This window comes from Sycon ciliatum, chromosome 8 (genome assembly GCF_964019385.1).
Source record: "Sycon ciliatum chromosome 8, ocSycCili1.1, whole genome shotgun sequence".
NCBI lineage: Eukaryota > Metazoa > Porifera > Calcarea > Leucosolenida > Sycettidae > Sycon > Sycon ciliatum.
Window position 1 is genome coordinate 18,046,512 of NC_088650.1, and position 22,059 is coordinate 18,068,570.

General features: G+C 47.5%; 2 protein-coding genes across 2 annotated transcripts; one reads left to right on the top strand and one right to left on the bottom strand.

Annotated features, from left to right (window-relative positions):
• Positions 1-915: 915 nt before the first annotated feature.
• Positions 916-16,234, top strand: LOC135823974 (uncharacterized). Its single transcript, XM_065336853.1, has 11 exons — positions 916-1,214; positions 3,720-3,857; positions 7,654-7,769; positions 10,583-10,716; positions 10,952-11,031; positions 11,405-11,447; positions 11,811-11,892; positions 12,075-12,144; positions 12,787-12,916; positions 13,340-13,465; positions 15,535-16,234. Exons 1-11 carry the CDS (start codon positions 931-933, stop codon positions 15,637-15,639), a joined length of 1,308 nt encoding a protein of 435 aa, XP_065192925.1. The 5' UTR covers positions 916-930; the 3' UTR covers positions 15,640-16,234.
• A 607-nt stretch (positions 16,235-16,841) lies between these two features.
• LOC135823972 (serine/arginine repetitive matrix protein 2-like) lies at positions 16,842-21,953 on the bottom strand. The gene is made up of 3 exons (XM_065336852.1): positions 20,305-21,953; positions 19,085-19,179; positions 16,842-17,864 (listed from the first exon to the last, which is right to left on the bottom strand). Exons 1-3 carry the CDS (start codon positions 21,389-21,391, stop codon positions 17,547-17,549), a joined length of 1,500 nt encoding a protein of 499 aa, XP_065192924.1. The 5' UTR covers positions 21,392-21,953; the 3' UTR covers positions 16,842-17,546.
• Between the last annotated feature and the right edge of the window lie 106 nt (positions 21,954-22,059).

The window sequence follows — 22,059 nt, forward strand, 5'->3', positions numbered from 1 at the left end:
GGAAGACATGTATACTATTATCTAAAGTGGCTGAAATCTAATAACAGTGGACCCACTGGGGGGATGTTAGTGTTACATCGGGGGTAATTAGAATGAACCCCCCGCAGGAGAATGTGTATTTTTATCCGGACATGTTCCGGATTTGGACCCTACGGTACCACAGCTGTTGTTTCTAGATCCAATGTGGTAGTCAGTACAGGCAGAGATCTGTTATAGTGTTGCTATTTGTACTAGTATTTCATGCTGCAATGTCTCTTTGTAGATCTACATGACTGTTTCTGCTGAATCTTATCTTGTTATTGCCAATATTGGTGGCCGTTGTCCACCAGGGTCATGATTTCAGCGCCATAGCTTGCATCATCGCTAGCATGGCGACATGCCCCTAAAGTCTGGTATTTTACAGCAACAACAGGCGAATGCTTCACACCAGGGAGCAGTAAAACACAACGTCGTCTTACTACTCCTTGCTTCACACCATCACCCCAAAGCAAAGGTTACAACACGTCAACAGACGAAGCATGATTATGCGTTCGTCAGGGAATGTATTGCGCGTAGATCTACGCAATGTACGTATAAAGGTCCACTCTGGGCGAGGCATGTCCCTGCGATAGTGCTGGCGAGTGGCGTGGTCGCGAGCTAGGAGCTGGATTTAGCAGGCAGCCTGGACGAAACACCACAGCCTTGACAGCCACGGCTGATTGAACGATGACTTGCGTTTAGGTGGGGCATAACCATGATAACCCCGTGCCTTCTTCATATCACACTGCATTCTCGGTTGTGACTTGCTCCAACATCATCATTCACAGACTATCTTTCGTGTCCTTCTGCCCCTTCTAGAAACTAGTACAAAACTTCGAACAGGACAGGGTTTCCAACTAGCAAGCACTATTCATACTACATTGTTTCACTGTGCTGTTGGAGTGTATCACTATGTCTTATTACAGTCGCTATCGTTACAACTATGGCTACAACGATGAGGAGGATACTAAAACAGAGGCTAACGCGGAAGAGACGATAACAACCAAGGCCGAGGAGCCTGCAGTCGACGAAGACCAAGCCCAGGAAGCGGAGCCCACAAGCAATGGCAAAGATCAAGAAGAAGAAAAAGAAGAGGAGGGGGAGGAGGAGGACGAGGAAGAAACCACAGTGGACGTGGAAGCGGAGGTGCAGGTGCAGGTGGATGACACCCAACAAGCGAGTACTGATGGGAAAACGTAAGTTGTGAATCATTCCCATGCTTTCTTCTATGCTTCTTTCGTCCAGTTTTATATCTGTCCAACAGTTATGCAATACACTGTAGTGATGGATCACTACTGTAATTTATAAAGCAAGCCGATATGATGGGCGCGCGCGTAGCGTTTTCCTTGAAAACACCACTACAAGCCAATGCCAGAACTGTCAGGTACATGACGTACATACACGAGCCCAATACAAGATGACTGTGTGCATGAGCTGATGTACAGCCATAGTCATGTACATTGTACATGACTATGGCTGTATCGTGGATGTGGGTATTACTTTAGTACAAGTAAACGATAATAAGTATTCGACAATACAGTATAACATTCGTCCACGACAAATCCACGTTCGTCGCCCGTGCTGGAGAGAGCGATCGACTGGGAGAGAACAGCGAACAGCGCTTGCAGTTCAAATAATTTAAAATTAGTTATCACTGATCCTTGCCAATCAGCTGCATGTAAACTGTACAGCCGTGTAATCTCAGGTTTTAGCATATCAAATTATTTTGGATTTTCTGGGACTTGGGGTTACTACTGCAGTATTACTATTAGGGTCGTGACAGTCCGTGTTGCAGCCATCAGAAAACAGAATTGATCTCCCCCGCTGACAATGCCATAACACGACATCGATCCTTTGGTCTCTGTTCCCCGTGTTTTAAAACGTTTTGCGGGCACTGAGGTTGAACTTTCAGCATCACCCACCCTGTCAGGTTCTCCGTGCAATGTGTCAAAACTCCTCCTTTGTCTTTCCAATTACTTCGTGATACCCCTAGTACTACTAGGTATCACGAAGTAATTGGTGGTTGTGATGGTGGTGGTGGTGGAGTGTGTGTGTGTGTGTGTGTGTGCATGTGCGTATGCGCGTGTGGTGTGGTATGTGTGTGTGTGTGTGTGTGTGTGTGTGTGTGTGCATGTGCGTATGCGCGTGTGGTGTGTGTGTGTGTGTGGTGTGTGTAATACTGTGTACGAGCTCGTAGGTTGAAATGGATTTCTGTGTGACTCTAGCTGAAGTGTATTTCGACTTCAGGGAGAACAAGTTCTGCCTGTGCAAACACGACGTCTAAAATGACGTTCTCCATGCTATGGTACTACTACTAGTACTAGTCCAGATATTCAGCATCATGTCAGTACAAGGCAACTGTTGTCTTGACAATGACTAAGGGGTCGTCCATAATTATCGAACTTTTTTCACGAAACGAAATAATTTCGTTATGGGGTGGGAGGGGGTTGACCAATTTCGTTTCAGAAAAGCTCGATACATGTACATGTACATGTCTTTAGGTCAATTAGGAGCAGTGACACACTTGCGACTTTTGTTGTATGCGCATGTATATCTCAACATTTTTTACGTTCTGAGGGGGAGGGAGGGAGGGGTTGGGTCTAAACTAAAATAATTCGTTTGGTGAAAAATGTTCGATATTTACGGACGGCCCCTTTAAACTCCCATAAACACAGGCAGGCCATAAGGTCAGGCCGGAGTAAGCTAGCTATAGCTGTGAAGTCCACACTATCGCCAGTTCTACACTACAGTGATCCAGGCCACTGGTCTGTGACACGTAACGTCGTTGAGTCTGTCTGTTGTGGGAAACAGCACAGACCAGCTAAGCAAATCTCAGTCAGAGGTCTGCTTCTGTCGTTCTGGAGGTCAGCGCGGGTTTTAGGCCAGGGTCTATCGACTCCCTACTCCCGAGCATGCAGTGAAGACGAAAGCCTAGTACTAGTATTATTAGGAAAGGCGAGCATGAGGAAGCTGGCGCAATCGTTCCGAGAAGTGCAGCGATACTAGTATAGTGACTGTACTGTAGTGTAGGCAAGCGGTGTGGTGGAGCAAGTCGTGTAGATCCAAAGCTAGGCATAAGCCCTACAACTCGGGCTAGCTACGTACTCCCAATCCCATACTCCATAGCATACATGTACTAAAATAAAGGACGAAACAGTTCTGTTTATAATAATTATGTCCGCAGATTGAGTAAAAGATTATGTAACCAACACTCTGCAGGTAGGTGTGTGACCCTACTCTCTACTCTATACTATAGTATACTGCTTTATACTCCCTAGTTACTAGCCTTGACTATATATGGGCCTTATATTAGTTATGGCTGTACGGCATGCATGCGCTCTATGCTGCTTAGTGCTATGCTTATTATCACAAGCTGCAGTGTAGTGTATAAGTAGCTGTAAGTGTCAGTAGTACACTGAGTCTGTGTGTGCCGTGTTGAGCTAGCTTGGTTGTCTGTCGTGTCTGTCAAGTACGAGTGTTGTGTGTGCATGTGAACTGGAGACTGAGTCAGTGAGTGGAGGAGTGGTGGAGCATACCGCAGCGCACTCGCTGATCATACCGAATGCAGTGCTACTGCTAGTGCCGTGGTACATGGTCGTGTTTTGAGAAAGTACCCACTACCCGTTGAAAATAAAACCTCAGCACGGGTCCACGGAACGGTACTTTTCTTTCTTGACGGAACACTTTCTTGTGATTTCTAGTTCACCTAATCTCAACCCTGCCGAAGTAACCGCTGCCTCTACGAAATCGGAAAGCAAGATGTCGACCTCTACCCAGTTTGTGGATCAAGCCGTCTTTGACGCAGCACTGAGCAATGTCAGAAGCGGCGATTTGAAATGGTGAGTGGTTTGTTTGCCTTCGCTGTAAGTGGAGTTGAGTTTTAGCATTTTGTACGTGTGCTACAGCGGCACGCTGATTGCCTCTCCTGCTTGACAGAGAGCACGAATCCCAATATCAGTACTGCCATCCTGGTCTTCAATTGACTTTGTCCTGCTTGTCGAAACGACAGTCGACAGGTTTCGGCGTCTAAGGGAAGTGCTGTGTGGCATGTAATGGGAACGAAAATATGTGTCGCTGCCGATGCAAAAATATGTCTTGCTCGGATTTCCTTCCGTGGTGATCGTAGGTGAGGCGTAGGCCTATGTTGCGTGCTGCCGTTAGGCCTGTGTGCGGACTTCGTGCCAATGGAGGCTGCTTTTGTCGAGTTATAATAGCTCTGCTAGGTAGAGGATGTTGTTCGCGAGTGGTTTCAGGCTGGTCGCAGTAAACCCGCAACATGTCCAACCTAACGGTCCGCGGCCGAAAATGACCGTAGGCTACAGAGAGCAAAAGAAAGTTTTTGTGTGTGTGAGCGAGAGAGGCTTACCTGTGTGCGTGAGTACTGTGAGAGCAGTTCAGGCAATTTTCAGTCTTGCTCATTTTGATGCCGATGGCATACCGTGTTTCTGCCTGGGAAACGGCTGCCAGTTTTATTATTTTCACGCGATCGTTCGAGGCGCGCAGCAAGAAGCACCTGTCGTTACTGTCAATGCAGATGCTGTACAGTTTGAACATACCCTGGAAGTGTTGCTGTGCGGGCAAGCTTGTGTGCTTGGGGCTTCTGTGTGAGCGCAATAAGCAGCTGCATATCGTGAAAATCGACGTCGAATGGCAACTTGTGCTTGTACTGTAGTTGTAGTACTTACAGGCGATCTTGCAGCGTCCAGCTAGAGCGTCACAAACTGTCGCCGCCAGAGCTGGCAGCCGCCGTAAACACCGCAGCTGGTCTGCCTCTCCACGTGCATCGCCCTTCGAGAATATGATTTCGGAATTACTCGCCTGTAGGTGGCTTGTTTGCGCGCAGGAGGGCTGTGATTATCCTATGAAACTGTTTCACCTGGCTTGCAAAATTTACTAGTAGTTGTGTTGTCCTGTGTGCAGGAGATACTTGATGGGTTGGTGGGTTGATTCAGGTACCCTTGCACTGCACAGTATACTAGTGCATCATTATAGTTTTTACAGTTCAGGTGAACTGCAGAAAAGAATGCTGCTTTCAGCATTGAATTGGCCCAATGGCCATCAATGAAACCTGAATGGTACAGTCATTGGCACGATAAAGAAAATGACTATCGCACCGAATTCCTGTCTTTTCTCCTCTCCTCTCCCTTCCCACACGCACCTGTGTCCTGCAGCACAGGACAGACGATACTCATCACTCATCCAGCACTTGAAAACTGACTTAAATTTGCATTCGAGGTTGGGGATGTCAATTGTCCATGACAGAGTTATCACATGGGACCATCCGAATACAGTAGTATGTCGTGACTTGTTCTTGCGACATCTAGCAGACTCCAACTCCACTCCTGAGAGAATGTAGAATGGTATATTCTAGCCTACATGTACTTCCATTTTGGCTTTGAGAGTGTTTCCCAACATCTAGGTGCTACCAGTGCGAATCTGACCAACTCTAATCTGCTTCCAAAGTCACTGCTGGTTAGCTTGGGTGGTTTGCGCTATGTAGAGTCGATGAACAAAATGCACTTTAAGCACAACATAAAAAAAAGATAAGCCAAACTTGCCTAATCGCCAATTGTATGATCACGTTGCCATAGCGACCAGGGCAGTGATGACACACGTTCTGCTTAGCTCCGTGAGAGAGAAGGTCGATCACTGCAGAATGTGGTCATTTTCAATTGTCTTATTGTATTCACGAGTGTGAAGGAAGTGTCGTGTCCAATGCTGTTAGTGCCGTGAACTGTTTATTAGTAGTCTTCTCCGTTGTGTACTGGGACGTGACACCGACAGGAGAAAACAGGAGTGCGGAGACATCACCAGACAAGCAAAAATAGTGACGAACAAAGTGCTGACATCTTGGTTGGGATAAATCAGACGTTCACGGCACTAACAACATTGAACACAGCACTTCTTTCACACTCGTGAATACACTAAGGCAATTGAAAATTACCAAACTCAGCGGTGATTGACAATCGCGACCTTCTCTCTCACGGAGCTAAGCAGAACGTGCGTCATAACTGCGCTGGTCGCTATGGCAATGTGATCATACAATTGGCGATTTGGCAAGTTTGGCTTATCGTATGCAAGCGAGAGATGCCATTCGAACCGACATCAAATTGTCTTTCTTCTGGACCCTGCTTGAAAATTCGATGAACTTCCCCTTTAACTGAACAGCTTCGCCCACAAGGGCAATAATCACCTGATCTAACCAGGAATTCTGCGTGTCACATGAAGTTGCTATTTTGAAGGTGGGATGAAATAGGCTCTATTGTATGGATGAGGGTTTCAGAGTGCCGAGTAAAATTGCTTTCGCCCAAAGTACCTGTGATCCAGCGTCCCCATATTGCAGGCCTCCAAAGCTGATCGCTTTTGCATTAAGAATGCATCGGGCACATGCCAGCGGCCCTCTTCTAGATCATCACCATCTGCAAATCTGGTATATGGCAGCGGGGTTCAGTTAGACCATATGCAGCTGATGAATCATGATTGCTACGACCTTGAACCAAGAAGACGACTCCACTCAGCTCTCAGACGACGACGCACAGGTTCCGAAAGTGTATCCTCCTTCACCGCTGGCAAAAGTAGCCCGGGACAAAAAGGGAGTAGGGATCAACAAACACCCTATGAATACAGTAAGGGGTTTCTTTTCTTCGCAGTGTACTCGTGATATTGAATTGCCTTGAGCTGAATACTGTACAATCCGGAGCGGTATAAGCCACACTTTCAACACCAGTTATCCAAACAAAGTCGGCGTGACAAATACATCATCGTAATGTTTGTCTACACACACATTGTATCGTCACACTACACACATTGTCATCTTGTCACACTACACACATTGTCATATTGTCACACTACACACATTGTCATATTGTCACACTACACACATTGTCATATTGTCACACTACACACATTGTCATATTGTCACACTACACACATTGTCATATTGTCACACTACACACATTGTCATATTGTCACACTACACACATTGTCATATTGTCACACTACACACATTGTCATATTGTCACACTACACACATTGTCATATTGTCACACTACACACATTGTCATATTGTCACACTACACACATTGTCATATTGTCACACTACACACATTGTCATATTGTCACACTACACACATTGTCATATTGTCACACTACACACATTGTCATGTTGTCACACTACACACATTGTCATATTGTCACACTACACACATTGTCATATTGTCACACTACACACATTGTCATATTGTCACACTACACACATTGTCATATTGTCACACTACACACATTGTCATATTGTCACACTACACACATTGTCATATTGTCACACTACACACATTGTCATATTGTCACACTACACACATTGTCATATTGTCACAGGCTTCTACTACGATGGTCAAATTGACCGTGATGTGCTGCCTTCTCGATACATACGTATGTACACTGTATATCATGTGCACATTCACATGTCTGAAGGTTTGTGGTTTTTCAATAAAAAATAAAATAAAATAAATGATTAACAGGGTAGATGTCTGCAGTTCATTGCAAAAGTCTGGCTGCGGTTTCTACAGCATTGCAGCTGACTGTACTCGGTAAAATCCAGTAAGTGTGCATTGTAATTGTGTTTGTGATTGTGTAAAGGCTTCTCATAGGACATCCAGAGGGTATCCCAGACCAGCTGGAGCTGCAGGAGACAGGAAACGATGTGGATGATCTCATGACAATGCTCGATGACAGTCAGATGCAGTATGCCCTGGGTAAGCATTGTGTTATGTGCCGCGCATGCACGTGCACACACGCACATGCATGCACGCACACGCGCGCGCGCGCACACACACACACACACACACACACACACACACACACAGAGCTATGCATACATGGCAACAGCAGGGCTGGTATGGGGAATTACGAGCTGGTACTGGAGACTGAACCAGTTAGAATGTGTGCACTGGCTGCGGGATCTCCAACAGCATAGACACTGCTCAGCCCATGGCATTACCTGCAAACTGACTTGACCATTTCGTTGACTACTGACATAATATGAAGGTGAGGTCCAGGGAAGTCACGAGCGCTGGTTCAACCAATATCGTGCCTGTTGGGTTTGACTGGAAAAGATTGATTTTGAAACAAGGTATAAAGTGCAAGATTTGTTAAAGCATTACTGCATTTTCTATCCCACATTGTGGTGAACATTCATCTAAGTATCCAAGTTGTCAAGCCCAAATCGCTCTTTGTACACCGTACACAGTGGGAGTACTGCAAGGCCGTCACAGCCGGGGTGGCTGAGGCCGCCCCACTTTTTCGGCTTTTATTTTTTTATTTTTTAGCATACTGCAACAAAGCGCGATGATCGCAGCTCAGCGCAAACGTGGCAATTCCTTGTCCCCGATCGTGGTTTGTTGCAGAATCAAAAAGTCAGATTTCATTGCAGTTACATGATTGTACACTGAAATGGCACCAAAATGCCTGGAAATGCTTGCAATTGGATTCAATTTTTGAATTCTTCCCGGGGGAGGGTAATGTCTTTTCCCGATCGTAGCGTCTTGGTGGTTTGTTACAGGATCCAAAAGTCTTTCATTGTACAGTCGTCGCCAAAAAAATCCGGCCAATGCCATGTATAAGCGTACATAGGTATGGTAGGTAGATCTACGCGGTACTTCATCTAGCTCGGGTTCATGCACTGGAGTGGCACCATGCATGCACTAGGCCCCTGGACAGCACTGAGCAGTACAGACAGTCTGCGCCGCACTCTGCCTGCTGCACAGCCTGCAGTCGGGTTGAGCACTGCGCTGAGTCTGGACTCTGGTTAGCATTTTACCGTTCACGCTATTTTCGACGGTCGGCCTGCACCGTTTTTTGTGTGTGCAGACATAGCATTTTACAGTTCACGCGTTAGATCCAACGGCACTCGTGCCCCAAACCCAAAATACCGTCGGTTTGGTACCGTTTCGACGATAGAAAGCTCTTTTTAGCGGGAGAACGAAACGGTAAGATTCCAACTAGGGTTACCTCACCCGTCTATCGTTGCGTCAGGAGTCAGGACTCAGAAGCCGAACTGCTAACCGTGTCTCTAAAACACATCAAAAACAGTAGACTCGCCCTCTACACGCCGACTGTCGAAAATAGCGTGAACGGTAAAATGCTAACCATGTCTATTGTATCATGGTGTATGCGGGCCTGTCAGTGTCAGTGTCATGACCCGGACTCGACTCGTCGTGAAAGCGACCACGCAATGAGATTCAGCAGCCAAAAGCTGGGCTCCGAAATATTCTAGAGTTCTGTAAGAACCATGATTAGTCCCGCGAAGGATTTGGCACTTTCGTTAGTTGAGCAATCATGGCTTACAACTCGTGGCCTCGAGTCACACGTGTTGTCGTACGGCGGCTACACCTTCAGTACAAGTCGTCAGCATTGTACTCACTACACTGTTGAGCTTGAGGGGACCCTGCTTAGTCCTGCAAGGGAGCTGATACCTTTGTTAGTCGAGCAAGCAAGGCCCCTCTTCTCGCGTCGTACGACGTAAAGGGTCCTGCAAGTGCTTCGCGCACTGCGGACTCCGTTATCCCTTTTTGGGAGAGGTCACGGCTTGACCGTGAAGCACCCTACGGGGTAATGAGAGGGAAGAGCCTACGGGCAGGAGATGAAGGGTGACCAACGACCAAGGCAGCGTACGGAGGCGGCGTGCTCTAGCTGCAGCAACTTCCGACAGCATACTCCAGGCCCCGTTGCACGAAGAGCCTCGGAGTCCTTTCATGTAATGTGGGTGAGCGAGCTCCCCGTATTGATTGATCATTCTTTGTACTATATTCTAGTTGGCTGATTGCACATATTGCACCACTGTTTGTAATATAGAAATAATCCTTACGCATTCTTGCCACTGTATACTTTTGATCACATAATGTAGCATATATAAGGAGCTGTTTTGCTAACATTCATTCTCGATTCTCGGGGAGCTCACTACTCCTCTCGATTCTGAGAGAGTCACTCCGACTCTCTCCTGCTTTGGTCTTTTGACTCTACACACGTGATCTTTCGATCTAGTACTGCAATGGTTCAAATAAACACTGTTCAAGTGGAATTAGAAACCTGTCGTTCTATGTGAGCTAGCAACTTGGATGGCGACTATATTGGTCGTCTACCTGGGTAGCCACTAGACTGATCTAAGCCAAGTCACAAACCCGCCGAAGCGCGGCCATGACATCATCATATGAACAGTGAACTGTGAAGTAGCTGCACTACATGTACCACTACCACTATGATAGCAGTGCATGGGGCCCATGCCATAGGCATAGGGCCCAGTACAGCTACCGGTAGCTAGGATTGCATTTGGCCGGATTTTTTTGGCGACGACTGTAGTTACCGTACACTGAAATGGCACCAAATGCCTGGAAATGCTTGCAATTGGCTTCAATTTTTGAATTTTTTCCCGGGGAGGACCCCCGGGACCCCTCCCCCTTCCATTGCCGCCCCACCTCCAAATTCGCTGTGATGGGCCTGGTACTTGGTGCAGAAATTTCCTCTTTTCACACATGTAAATGAGGTATATTCTTGACTTGTTTGCACTCAGTACGCATGGAGGAGACGATTGACGTGAGCGTAACCATCAAGTTTGTCTACATTAACTGGAACGGGAATGACGTTGGCTTCGCAGTGCGAGGACGGTATGGCGTGACGGAGGGAAGTGTTCGTGAATGGCTCTCGGTATGTGGCGGCTGCTGTTCTTAGAATTGCTTGGAAGAAGTTTATACATGCCGGGTCCTCTGCATGTCCAAATTTCAAAGTGAATGTGCTCTTGGCATACATGTATGAGAACTTTGTTTATGTCTACTGTAGGGACATTTTAAAGAATTTTTTGGGAGGTCGGCTATTTTGTGCATCATTGTTCTTCTAACATACCTGGCTCATATTTATGTTTGATGTGTTTTCTCCTGCGCAGCCGATTCATCTTGACATCAAGACCAGCAGCAAAGAGGAAACCTCATTTGACTACATCGCTGGAGAAATCGGTCGGCAGAGGTACAGCCACTGCCTGCAGAGCACTCTAGGGAGATATGAGATCATGAGATCCGTTTGCCATTGGGTTTCCTAAATGGTGGACAATCAATTGGGAACCCGTGCCGTGGCACGGGTGAAACATGGCTGCAACGGGTGGGAATTTCGGTCTTTGACCACTTGGGTGGTGCCCCCCCCCCCCCCTACTTTATGAGATGCATCTGTGCCTGGATCCTTTAGGGCGGTGACATTCCTATGGATGCGGAAACTTAGTCTGAACACGTATCATGCTTACCATTAAAGAAATTCCTAGACTGTTGTTCTGCGTTGTAATGAGAAGTGTAAAGAAGCACCATCACTTTGTTGTTTCTGTGTATTCCACTCTATGTCTTTGTAGTGGACAATTGAGCAAGGTTCGGGAGGACATTGACTCAAGACAGGTGAGTGAAAGCCTGTGCTTTTGAATCTACTGAAGTTCAATGACCTTAGTAGTGATGTGGAGAGGTACCATAATTCTCTGATTGTACGTTACAACCGAGTATAAAACGTACCCTACTGCACTGTCTGTGTATGTGTATGTGTGTGTTTGTTCACTGGGGGCAGGGGTAAATGCAGTTGGATCCTGGGACGGATACCCTGATGACGTCAATCCCTTTTCTGCACCTTATCTTCCACAAGTGGGGTCATGCGTTTCAAGCCCATCCGTCATCATCAATCATCATCATCATAAAGGAAAGCTTTACAATTCTTCGTACGTGTGTGTGTCTGTGTGTGTTTATGTGTGTGTGGGTGTGTGTATGCAGAGCAATGCTGGCAGCACTCCACACCGCCCTTCGGCAACTGGCGCAAGCAAACCTGCTCCCAAAGTATCGCAGAAGGGTGCAGGTAAGAACGATTGCAACACATTGTATGTATGCTGTCCGCATGCACATACCTGTGTGTGTGTGTGCACGTGTGTGTGCGTGTTTGCGTGTGTGTTTGCATGTGCGTATGTGTGTATGCATGACCGGAGAAAAAAATCCTATCCAAAGTCCTGATATGTTTTGCCGACGTGATTCCTTGTACAGATGTTGGAGTTGCGGATAACATCGAAGACGTTCTCAGTGAATTGCGAAACTCTGAATCCGAGGTCAATGCGTAAGTGTAAAAGATCAATGAACCCTATGTGTGTACAATGTAACATGATGTACTCTTACAGCTTACATCAACACTAGTTGAATCATATTTGCGAGGCAGACATCTTGTGCTGTTTCAAGAGCAAAATTGCAAGTTGACATATGGTATGTACAAGTAACATGCATGTGATTTCGTCGTCCAGCATTGCAAGCTGCGTTCGTTTCAGAGGTAGGGAAAGGGGTCCCAGTACGAAATGAACGATGTTCGTTTCAGGGACAACAGAAGACTTTTGCGACGACCCCTTACCAAGGGAGAGTGATGCTTGCGTGCACCAGGGTATCTGTCCATGACCCTTCTGTGTGGAGCGGCAGAAAGGCAGACTTTGGCCGTTCAATTTCCCTATTTCAGAAACCTATTCTTACTGTGTGAATGTGTACTACTGACACAGAGAATATTACCCCTGGGCTGGATTAGCGCTTTGCCTTGTAACTATGAGTTTGAAGGCTTGTCTGAAGAGCTAAGAGCATGACACTGACATGTATTTATTTGGCCTCCTGTATTGTGTATGCTGTGCACTCTCTAAGGAGCAAGCAAGTTCATTGGACAATCAAGTGCAAATTATAATATTGCTATGTGGTCTGCTGTTCCTAATGCTTCTGTCAGCGTTGCTCTGCACTTTCCCGAGAACAACGTCAAGAACGGTCTGCATGTATTGCACATTGGCAACCAGGGAGCGTCATGCCTGGCCGAATTCTTCACTGAGGATGCCGCAGTCTATGCCCTCATCAGAGTCGTAAGTCCTTTCCCGTCTTGAATGTTCTTGTTGCTCTTGCATTATGAAGAACTGTGCGGCTGAAATGGGAGAAGTGCTATTGGAACGGATGAATCCAGCCAGGATCTCCCTGTATATGCGGTCAATATGCTCAAGGAAATATAGCTGTACCTGTCTGGACTTGATCAGCCTCTTGGACACTGTGTCACAGCTTTTAATTTTGTTTCTCCTAGTGTGGCTGGTCTTGGCATTTACAATAGACAATCCATGGATGTTATTTATGAGATCTATGTGATGCGGAAAGGTAGTTCTTGACTTTATGCAATTACATCATCATTACATCATCATTTGCTGTCCTTGTACAGTAACATCATCACAATTATCAGTGCACTATGACATGCCATAGGTCCACATTCTTCTTCTGTGGTTTGTGTATTTCTCCAGGTTGACATTGTGGATGAAATTCCCACTGTGAAGTTTGCGCAGATCAAGTGGGTGGGTGACAAGGTCAAGCCCATGACCAAGGCCAAGATTGCCACGCAGACCGGCGAGATTGCACGCATTCTTGGCGTATCCTCACACCACCACTCCGACCACCCCCACCATCAGCACCCTACACCCTGGGAAACACACATGCACGCATGCGCATGCACACCCACCCATACACGCACACACACACACACACACACACACACAGTTGTTTTGTCCTAGTCCGTACGACTTGTTATCTTGCACACTACATCCTCATCGATGGCTGGGATCTCGTTGGCCCCCTGGGTAACTTGGTTTTGGTGGCGACTACTTTTTGGTATATGCGTGGAGTTCTGATGAATTGGGCAGACTCAAATTTCACGTGGGATCCAACTTTAGCCGGTAGGGCATACAGTAATAGATGTTTACCAGGTGTTTGGCTCTCATCTGAATGTCAAGACGTGCCACTACTTCAGTGCTGGCCAAAGAAACCCAACCTCATGAATAAGGTGACGCCGCGTTGGAGTGCACAGACCAGTATGTGTGGAGTGCTAGGGCTGCGCAGCGCCCGGCAATGCTGTTTTGTTCATAAGATTTGTACTTCTTTGGCCAGCACTGTAGTATCAAATCAAAAGCAGGTGGTATCTGACTACCTGTGGTTCACAGATTGCAAAAACCTTATTATGTACGACAACAGCAAATGTGATTGACACATAGTCAATTCTGACCGTTGGGTGAGAGACACCAGAGACATTTTTTTCGGTGAGCTCAACAGAGTGAACGATGTCGATCATCCCGTCTTCTTTGCTTTGTTGCCTTTGTCTCCCCGACCAAAGTCAGGTACAATGCTAACATTGTACCTGACTTGATTGGTCTCCTGTGGCTCGAAGTATTCCTCACACATATAGAGACTCGAACCCACTAGCCCTTGCCTTGAAGACCAGTGCTTCGCAGCCATGTACATTCTTAAAGTTGTTGTGAAGCGACCACTGCTAAAAGAGACTGCCTGTGCTAAGAGAGGGTCATCTTAAAGGGGAAGTTAAGGCAAAAATTAAAATTTCACCAGTTGTAGTCTTCGGGGTGCTGAGTCGAATGGTCTTGGTCCGAGGAAGCTGAGACGCTCCCTTCCTACTTGAATCCCAATCGAACTCGCGCACTTCCACCGAAACTGGGTGACTGCGCCCTACGAGATGGGGATTTGTATGCAAAATGTCACTAAAAGCGCCATTTCGTTCTTATAAAAGCACGGATGACCGCGATTGGCCCATATGTTGTAGTCTTTTGGACGCTGAGTCGACTGGTTTTGGTCCGAAAAGGCTGCGATGCAGCGTTCCGCCTTTATTCCCAATCGAACATGGTTGAACAAGCGGTCACGTGCTCCTGCGTACGCCAGTCACCTGGTCACCGTGCCTGCAGGGTACAACTTACTAGCCTGTTTGACCTTTTTTGGGTGCAGTCCTGTCACTCGAGTTGAACTCGAGTTGAACCTTGGTGTGAAAGTTGTCACCTGCTGGCGTGGTGACCAGGTGATTTGGGCACCCAGGAGCACGTGACCACTTGTTCAACCATGTTCGATTGGGAATAAAGGAGGAACGCTGCATCGCAGCCTTTTCGGACCAAAACCAGTCAACTCAGCGTCCAAAAGACTACAACATATGGGCCAGTCGCGGTCATCCGTGCTTTTATAAGAACGAAATGGCGCTTTTAGTGACATTTTGCATACAAATCCCCATCTCGTAGGGCGCAGTCACCCAGTTTCGGTGGAAGTGCGCGAGTTCGATTGGGATTCAAGTAGGAAGGGAGCGTCTCAGCTTCCTCGGACCAAGACCATTCGACTCAGCACCCCGAAGACTACAACTGGTGAAATTTTAATTTTTGCCTTAACTTCCCCTTTAAGCCTTGCACAATACCTCACCATACATGTTGACCGGTGTTGATAGATCCCCTGTATCTAAGAAATGGGTTTCTGTGCACACCGTGAGGTGGCTACAAAACACAGGTTTCAGTGTACATGAAGAATGCTGTGACTTTTTAAACTAGATTCTGAGTGCACGTGTCACAATGTCTGGTCTCAAGCATCCTATGTCGCTGAGCGGTGTGGATGATAGTCATTGTTTGAGTTACTTGGTGGAGTACATTCCGGTTTTCCCTGACCATGGAGCATACAGATAACTCATGTGTCCATCATGGCAAGCCATCGCAACGAGGTCACCGACCGCGCCGTTATGGACAAGGTCTCTGCGGCCAGTGGCTCCAAGAAGGTGGTTGGATAAGCGCCTGGGTCGCTGACTGCACTGCAGCGCCAAGCTATTTGCTGCGTGTCCACACTGCTGAAACAAGATGTGCACGATGCTCAGCAGTCACAGGGTATTGGTTACACATCCAGTACAGCCACGTCACAGAGTAACCTCTGAACTCTGCAAGACAGTATGATCTTTTTCTTCTTACCACTTTCCCCTTTCATTTAGTCTTTCTGGCAGAGGAGAGAGAGAGAAACAGATAAAAAGTTTGCTATGGTCACGACCTTGACAGAGGCCAAACAAATTATAGATGCACTTTTGGATACCGTTTGCCTGTCAGGAGCAGGGACCGCAGGCGCAGGCTTTGTGGGTAGATAAGTGGTCGTGTGCATTGGCTTAGCTCTATTCAATTCATGCAGTCTCCCCGCCTGCAACCTCTTCGTCTCATTGCTTGCATTCTGCTGGCCTCCAGCCTTTTTTCTCTGTTTCCTCGCGCGCTCTCTCTCCCAGTGCTCTATGGTCCAGCGCTCCCGGATTGGTTTGTTTAGCGTGTTTTGTTGACGCATTTTTGCATGCCTCACTTCATTAGCACACGACAATTGAACGCGCTTGTTTAGAGTTCAGATTACTACCGATGACTGGAGTTGTGGTATGGATGTCCGGCTGAGCTGGCCAAAATCACCCGTGTGAATGCCGCAAGAACCCGCTGCCATCAAGATGAAAGGTACAGTCGGGACATGTATGGTTCTCTGTGCGTTACACAATACTGTGGCCCTTCTCCAGGAGTGTTTCTTTTCTGGCCGCATTGGAACGTTTTACCCTGGGGAGCCAAGTGGAGCACGCACATGTAGATGCCATGGCAACTCTGGGTCGTGCACACATGGAGAAAGCCGGGAACACAAGTCAACTAGGTAATGCAGCAAACCTCTGTAGGCATAATGACATGTGGAGTGTCAGCACTAAGTTACTTGGTTGTTATGTAGCCATTGTTACCAGCTAAATGTGCGTGCTTCAAATTTGCAGTAGTTGGGATCATAAATAATTATTAGTCAAATCATAGACACCATACCCTGTTAAAAAGCTGCCCCTGGAAGTTGGAACCAACGATTTGAGGCAAGCTATGTTCATTCTTTCCAGGCATTTGCGAGAATAGTTAAGATTATGGTGTGCAGACCAGAAAATGTTTGCCCTTTTGGGAGAAGGTGCATCACAGCTGCTCATGGAGGAACCTCAAATCCAGGTGAAAGCACACTCCATACTCTCAGGTTCCAACTGGATATGTGAGTACAAACAAGCATTGAAAACAACTCAGGACATGCATGGGGTCTCTATGATTGAAATAGAATTTGGAATGTATTGGTGGAGAGTTCAAATAAATACAAGTCATGGTATTATGGATGTTAGACTTTGAGATCTCGTCTGTTTGAACAAAGTGACATCATCCAACATAACGTTGCGGACTACAACAGAATACATTCATATTGGGTAGATAAAAAGTGGCTACGCACAATTATTGAAGGCAGAAAATCGATTTTGTCAGAAAGTTCTGCTGACACACAGTAAGCCACACGGCAATCGTGTTCTACTTCCGATGCCAAGAACGTATTTTCACAATTTGTAGTACTCACGCAACTCTCATGATAAGCTGTTTCAAAAGAATGCTGCAAGACAGCATAAAGTGCCGCATCCGGAGTAGCCGAAGCCCAGCGTTTCCAGTATTCAAGAAGGTCCTGCGCTTTGGCAGAAACATTTTAATTCAAAGCAATCATGTGCAAAAACGTTTCTCAAGCAAAGATGCAATTCTGTAGCACGCATTGAAGTTTCCGAAATACGCAAATCATATCTTTCAAAAATTGATACTTGTGGTGGTGCTTCAACAGGCAATTTCAACTGCAACAGGTACGGATCTTTAGATAAACAGGGGTTTCTTACTGGTATGTTTACATGAGCAGAGCAGCGACAGAGTCTGGAACGTCTGTGTACATATCCGGCGGTTCGTCTTCATCAGCAGGGAATGCAAACGGCCCCGAAAGACTCTTGTTCTTTTTCGGGGCTCTGCCGGCTCCCAGTGGCGACAGTCGTGGATGCAACTCGGTTGCTAGCCCGTCGGCGTCGTCCATGACCATGGCGCGTTTTATCATGTTGCGCGTATCCTCGTCATCCTCATCGTCCGACGGCTGTGGCTCCTCGCGCTGGAACTGATGAACGACTTCCAGGCTGACTTCGCTGAAGGACACCCGGCGTCGCATCTTCTTGGCCTGATGAACACAGGTAGAGCACTGACTGTGGTTAGAAAACCTCCACCTGAACAGTTATAGTAAAACCTGTGACTAACGACCACCCCTTGCCCTTGGGGCCAGAGAAAGCGGTCTTTAGTGGCAGGTGGTCCTTAGTTAGAGGTTTGCACCGCACAACCATAATTATATGAATTTGAGACAGGCCGAGCCAGGCGAAGTGGTCTAGTACCAGGCTGGTCGCTAGTCACGGTGGTCTTTAGTTACAGGTTTTACTGTAGTACCAGGCTGGTCGCTAGTCACGGTGGTCTGTAGTAGCAGGCTGGTCGCTAGTCACGGTGGTCTTTAGTTACAGGTTTTACTGTAGTACCAGGCTGGTCGCTAGTCACGGTGGTCTGTAGTAGCAGGCTGGTCGCTAGTCACGGTGGTCTGTAGTAGCAGGCTGGTCGCTAGTCACGGTGGTCTTTAGTTACAGGTTTTACTGTAGTACCAGGCTGGTCGCTAGTCACGGTGGTCTGTAGTAGCAGGCTGGTCGCTAGTCACGGTGGTCTGTAGTAGCAGGCTGGTCGCTAGTCACGGTGCCGGTCTTTGGTTACAGGTTTTTACTGTACTTCTACTGGCATGCTCACTGGAAACCAGCCTCGTGACATTAGCCGGCTAGTGCACTGAATGGTCGCATGACCCATGCAGTGTTGATAGCCTATGTCTGCACAGTGGCCAGCGCTGAACTGACTGATGAGGCTGGATTCCCGGACTGAGCATCAATACGAAAATGATAGTCTCTGGTGGGTGAGAAAGGACGCCCCATCCATTTATGTGGTCATTTGCCAGTGTAGAGAAAGGGTCCAGTGTACTTTAAGTGCCCGGCATGCTGGTAATACCTATACGACACAACCTTGACAACACCGCACTAGCATGGCACAAGCTTCAAGCATGACAGGACGAGTACCGGCAGATAAATCATAACCTCATCAATCTTCCACCCAAACGAGTACCACATAAGAAAAATTAATGGGAATTTCGGATCGCCGACCACTTCAGTGACGCTCTGCATGCATTGACAGCTAGGATTATCCTCCATAGTTCGAAACAGCTTTGCCAAGACGGATTTTACCGACTTGATGCAGTTAGCATTGCGACATGGTGATTTGAAACGTCTATATCATGCATCTGACCACCTACAATAGAATTCTATGTGATATGAGGCTACAGTCATACACAGAGCATGTGATATCTGTACGCACCGTCTTCCGTTCAGGAGTCAGGAGAATCGAGTGTCGCCGTTGCCTGCGAGATGCTGGAGAGCCCGTAGCTGAGGCAGGTGCACTGGATGCACCCTCTGAGCATCACACGATAACAGCACATACACACAACACATACACACACACACACACACACACACACACACACACACACACACACACACATACACACACACACACGAGCCACAATAAGATTGGATTGATATCCATTGCTGCAGGTTTTCAAGTAGCTGCTCTGACTTTTCTAGCTCCATTTGTCACGACACCGAGAACTAACAGTTAGTAGCAGTTAAGCATTCCTGGTGACTCGGTCTGCTATATCAATCACACTTTACTGCCATCAATGATTTTGTATTTGTATTTAATCCACATTCTTCATCGCCGTATACTGCGCATCATATTTCGTACTGATCGTTATACCTCAAATCTAGACTTGTATGCTGCTGCATCCACTACCACTCTGCAACATTACCTTGATGCTTCCAAGTGCACTCTGGCACATTCAATTTTTCTTGACCAGCACCCTGCTCATTTACAGTCCCTTTTAAAATTGGTTCAATTCAGGTGGCACCGCCCGAAGCTGCGTTCGTCTCCCCCTAGCTAGGTCTACCCTATTCGTAAATTCCCCTTTCTTTTCCTCCTACTCCACGTGGCTCCAACTGCCTCCCAGTGTTAGACAAGCTCCAGATATGCCCAAATTCTGTACCCTCGTCAGACAGCACTTCAGTATCTCCCAGTAAACAAAGTCACAGTCACCACTTCCGCTGCATAGCTCGCTGAGCATTGCTAATCCCTTCCCACTTTGTGTACGTGCTCTTCATTTTCTTTTTTCTCTTCTTCCGTGGTTGGTCTCACCCTCTCCTCAATTCAATTGGCTGTCTTGACATGCCACGAGGTGCAGAAATAAATAAATAAATAAATTTCCTGGCTCGTCAAACGACTGCCAATGACAAAATGAATGTGAAATGAAGGGTGATAGCCATTTAAAATCAATGACGCCGTTTTTTGATTGGCGCTAGTCGTATGGCTGCATCAAATTAGAGGAGCCGTAGAAAGACCGTCTGGGCTCCTGTTTCCAAACCTTTGCTTTAGCAAGTCCTTGTGAAAACGTCTGTATTACCTCACAAAACTAGCACTGAAGGGAAAGCACTGTCATACTCTGTGAAGGTGCACAGAAATTCATTGCAATGTCCCATCCTTACCTGCGCTCAGCTTGCGTAGTTTGGCCGGATCCAGACTGAACGTGCGCAGCATCTCCTTGTCGGCAATGAAGTCATCGATGTTTGTGCTCTCTAGAGGCTCGTTCGGGCTCCCTTCCACCTGCATCACCACTTTGGGAGGTTGCTGGGGAGTGTTGTTGCCATGCTTAGTAGCTTGTTTAGTGGATGGAGACGGCGGCTTGCCTTCGTTGCTGGTCTTGCGCTGCACCTTACCTACCTCTGTCTGCCTTTCCTCGTTGCTGGTTTTGCGCTTTGCACCGGCTGCCTTCGCCTGTAGTGCCGCGGCCGCATCCCTGTCTCTCTCCTCGGATATTCTCCTGAGTCGCAGAACATTCGAGCTGGGTAGGTCAAGGCTGTCCGTAACCTTGAGTTCTGGCTTGGTGTGAGGTGCTGCTGTAGAGCACTCACTGGACCTGCTGCCATCCACAACCTTGCTGGTACCACTGGTTTCTGGCTTGCTGGTTTTGGACAGTTTGGGTGAGGACGTGGCATCAGCTCGCAGGCGGGCGCTCAACAGTACAGGCGATCCTGGAGCTGGCTTGTCCGCAGTCTTTTGGCTGAACAGATTCCTTAGCACAGACACCGATGACTTGTTGCCGCTCCCAGATGACGGTGTCTTTTTTGCTTCGCCATCACCAGCTTTCCCAGCATCCCTTGTTAGGGTACTGGTTCCGCGGGTCGACGACTGAGCCTCTCCGGGTCTACCTGCGGCATTGGTGCTCCCGTTCGGCGTACTGCTGCCAAAGGATCGCGGCAATGTCGAAGCTTGATGGTTAGTCTTCTCGACCGGTTGTTGCTTGCTGGACGAACTGAGTCGACTCAGCACAGGACTGCCGTTTTGCTTCGACGCTGGCTCTCCGAACAATGTTCTCCGACTGCTGGGGCTGCTTCGACCCACGCTTTTCGACGAGTCCCGCTTCTGCATCCAGGCAGCAGTCGGCTTTGCGCGCGCCTCTGACTCAGTCTTGGCGGCGGCGGAACCTCCCAGCACGTCATCCTTCTTGTCTTTGTTCTTGGATCGGAGCTTAGCCATCCAGTCCGGGGTTGCTGCCGATGTGACCACCGCCATTTTCGCAAGCTTAGATCTACTGAAATCGACCGCCTAAGGAAGAAGAGTACTGCCTGCGCAAGACCACCTCTCTTTCAAAACAACCAGCTTATTTTCGAAAACACTGCGGTGTTATCAAGTGGTCAGATCAAAGGGGCGTCTTGTCCTACAATGCAGCCTCCAGCAATGCACCTTAGCAGTGCACCTTAGCAATGGGATGCGGATCACAACGCTCTGCTACCGAATGATCGGAAAGGTTCGCGTGGAAAGGCAGTCTACTCTTCTAAAGACAAATGCAATACCAGGCACGTATTGCTCTACAGCCAAGACTGAAGAAACGCTTCGCGAACCCAAGTCAACTGAACAAAAGTTACACGAAAGGTGCGAACCTGCTGATGCCAGTGATGGACGTTGTACGCATCGCTGACTGATCAGTCACTCACAGTCACAGACCGGCTGCTGCACTGCTCTCGGCATGTCATGTCTCAAGACTGGAACATATTTGCTGAGCTGGAAATGGAGATGTCACCTTGTGACTGAAATCGCCAGCTCAGCTTCATTGTCCTTTCCCGAAGTAGGCAGCAGCGGCCGTTATGAGTTATGGTCTTTCGGCCATACACTCCGGCCTATGCGTGGGTAGGTGTTGTGTAAGGTAACTGGTTTAGTGCCAGAGCTGAGGTGAAGTGAAG